Source organism: Trypanosoma conorhini (assembly GCF_003719485.1).
Source record: "Trypanosoma conorhini strain 025E chromosome Unknown Tco_14.4_contig_01291, whole genome shotgun sequence".
NCBI lineage: Eukaryota > Euglenozoa > Kinetoplastea > Trypanosomatida > Trypanosomatidae > Trypanosoma > Trypanosoma conorhini.
In genome coordinates this window covers 1-2899 of record NW_021705396.1, presented here as the reverse complement: position 1 = coordinate 2899, position 2899 = coordinate 1, and the positions used below count along the sequence as shown (strand labels likewise).

At 55.3% G+C, this 2899-nt stretch overlaps 1 protein-coding gene across 1 annotated transcript, besides 7 other annotated features; it reads right to left on the bottom strand.

Annotated features, from left to right (window-relative positions):
• Positions 1–14: 14 nt before the first annotated feature.
• Positions 15–43: a microsatellite.
• An 82-nt stretch (positions 44–125) lies between these two features.
• Positions 126–165: a microsatellite.
• Positions 166–280: 115 nt separating this feature from the next.
• Positions 281–298: a microsatellite.
• Positions 299–518: 220 nt separating this feature from the next.
• Positions 519–557: a microsatellite.
• Positions 546–571: a microsatellite.
• A 637-nt stretch (positions 572–1208) lies between these two features.
• Positions 1209–1231: a microsatellite.
• A 338-nt stretch (positions 1232–1569) lies between these two features.
• Positions 1570–2502, bottom strand: Tco025E_09795 (uncharacterized protein; the record flags this gene model as incomplete). The annotated part of the gene is made up of 1 exon (XM_029376602.1): positions 1570–2502. The coding sequence occupies one exon, from the start codon at positions 2500–2502 to the stop codon at positions 1570–1572; it is 933 nt and encodes a 310-aa protein (XP_029223264.1).
• Positions 2503–2615: 113 nt separating this feature from the next.
• Positions 2616–2647: a microsatellite.
• Positions 2648–2899: the final 252 nt, after the last annotated feature.

Below are 2899 nucleotides of genomic sequence, written 5' to 3'. Positions count from 1 at the left end.
TCTGTTGTCGACGCGAGAGAGAGAGAGAGAGAGAGAGCGAGAGGCAAAGGGGCGTGCATGAAAAGAAAGGAGGTGCCCCGCAGCGGGGAGGGGAAAACCACCCTGCGGATGCTTCCGAAATAAACCAACAACAACAACAACACAAAAAAAAAAACGAACAGCAACGCGAGCCACGAAGGCCGCGCCGCTGCATCGTTTCCTACACTACGCTCCCGTGACAGCCCCGCCCATCGCCGCTTCCTAGACTCTCTCACACACACAGACACACCTGCACATACGCATATATATATATATATATGGGTGGATCGGATTGTAGGCTTCTTCGCTGCCGGCACCCGTTTGCCAGTGGGAGCGTTGTGGTCCGGGCGGGACGTCATACTTCTCGGGCGGTGTCCCACCCCGCACGCACGCACGCGCTTCTGCGGCATTTCCTCTTCGTTTTATATATATATTTTTTTTGTTTACCCCTACAAGACATAGCGCGATGCCCCCCGCCCTCTGGCCCGCGCGCTCTGCGGCCCCCACTCCACCACCACCACCGCAAGTACCACTACTACTGCTACTACTAATATTTTCATCACGGCACCGACGTCGACGTCGACGGCGGGGAGTGAAGCAGCGGTGCACGTCTACTCGGCCGCCTCCTCCTGCTCCATATTCGCTACCTTCTCCTTCAGGCGGTTCCAAATGTCGCGCTGGTTGTGGCCGGCGTTCCACATCTGGAAGGTGGGCTCAAGGAGGTTGAGGCCGTACTTGTTGAAGACAATCGGCACCGCCAACACGATGGGGATGCGAATGTAGCCGCGTGCGTACGTCCAGTGGAGGACCGTCGACCAAAAATTTGCCGCCATGTTTTGTTGTGTGTGCGCGTGCACTTTGCGTAACACCTGCTGCCCCGTATATCGTGCCTTTTCCACCGCCCACGCCCCAGTGGGAGGAGGGGCAGAAGGCAAAAGAAGAGGCAAGCAAAAAACAAAACAAAAACGAGAGAAGCCCAGAAGGAAAAATAAAGGGGGAAAAAATACATAAATACATAAAAAACACAGCGATGAATGCGCATCAACGGCGTTGATGCCGACGGGACACACGCCAGCCCGAGCCACAGTTTGAAGAGCGGCCCCGCCGCCCCCACGCGCACGCACAAGGAGAGAGTGATTGGGAGAAATAATCTCACAGACGCAAATGTGTGTCTATGCACACACACACACAGAGGGAGAGAGAGAGAGAGAGACAAAAATAGAAATTTAAAAAAAGTGGACGCAGAGACGCCCGAGTTCAGTCTTGTTTGCCGCTCTTCTCCCACCTCCTTCCGAGGTGGTGGTACGCCACGAATGTCCTGCACAGACGCACCACAACTACTTCCCTCAACCACCCCTCCTCTTCTCCGCACTTCTAGCATCTCCATATTACAAATAAAGAGGGAAAAAACTGCTACTCAAAGAGAGAAAACAAAAATACATTTATATATGTCATGCCTCATCCACTCCCACGTATCCCCCGTGCACCCCGATCTACATTCCTCCCCCACCCCCCACCCCTACCCCTCGTCATTCGCCGCAATGGCCCACCCTACACATACGCCGCCCACATCTCAGGCTTTGTGTGGAAACCGTCCTTCCGCTTTAGCTCCGGGTACTTCGCCTTCATAATGTCCTGGTAACTTTGCGCCCACAACATGTCAAGCGTGATGGGAAAATCTACCTGCGTCGGCTCCTCAATGATTGGCGCCCAGGGCTCGATCCTTTTACTTCGCGACCCTTGAACGGTGCCAATGTCGTCCACAAGACCCCAGTCCGACACAGACTCCCGCAGCGCCCGCGTCCAGTACTGCTTCAGCGCAAACAGACCGCCATCAAGCTCCTCCGTGATGGGAATCTGGCAGCTGAAGCGTGTGTTGTAGGTGATGTCAGGGCGGTCCATCGAGCGCCAGTTGGTGAGTGACGTGTACTCCCAGCGATTCGGGGGCAGCAGTCTGTCGAGGGTCTCGATGTCGACGTTCACCATGCACCCGTCGCCATGGTGCCAGTCGGAGCAGTCCGGGTTGTTGCACTTTCCCCAGTAGTGGGCGAAGCCGTGGCACATGCCAGAGCCATCAATCAACGTGTTGAGGGTAACGTCCGGCATTGGGTACAGGCGAAAGTGGTACGGGTGGCCGTCAAAGCCAACAATGGTGATGTTAATCAGCTTGGTCTTGTACTTGCTTTCATGCACCTTCCCATCCACGGCGTACGTCTGACTTAAACGACGCGCCACCGACTTCTCTGGGAGTTTCCCCATGCGACGCTTCTCGCGGTAGTTCAGTTTGTCGCACATAATTTCCGCCCGCTTCAAAGGCTGCTGCAGACAATTACGGTGGGAGATTTGCCAGCGGCCGGCCTGCTGCGTCTCCGCCAGCTCCTCAATCTCATTGTACACGTGGGGAATAATGCGGTAGGAGCGCCTCGCGGCAAAAGCGACCGCCGCCGTGCCCGCCACGACGGAAGTGACCGGCCGGCGCAGCATCGCAGCCACGGCCCAACTTCGTCTCTAGAGGTGTCTTGCTGTCCGTCCCCGCCGCACCAGCTGCGGCTGCTACTAATACTACTGCACAACGCCGCGGCTTCAACGACGGGGAAAACAGGAACAATAACAAGAACAACAACAACAATAGAAGCCACACTCCAATGTACGCACGCACAGGAGCAATGAGTGAAGTACTTTTGTTGACTCGGAATGGGGAGGGGAAAGTCACATCTAAAAATATGGGTGGGCTGGGTTCAGACTTGCATAGAAAGACACAGGCATATTACAATTCCCCAACCATTCCCCTACTTCTCTTCCTCCTTCACCCCGCCTTTTTTTTTTCCTTCCCCCCCCCAAGTCTCGCCCAGTGCGTGGCCGTAGTTTTTTCCTTCTTTTC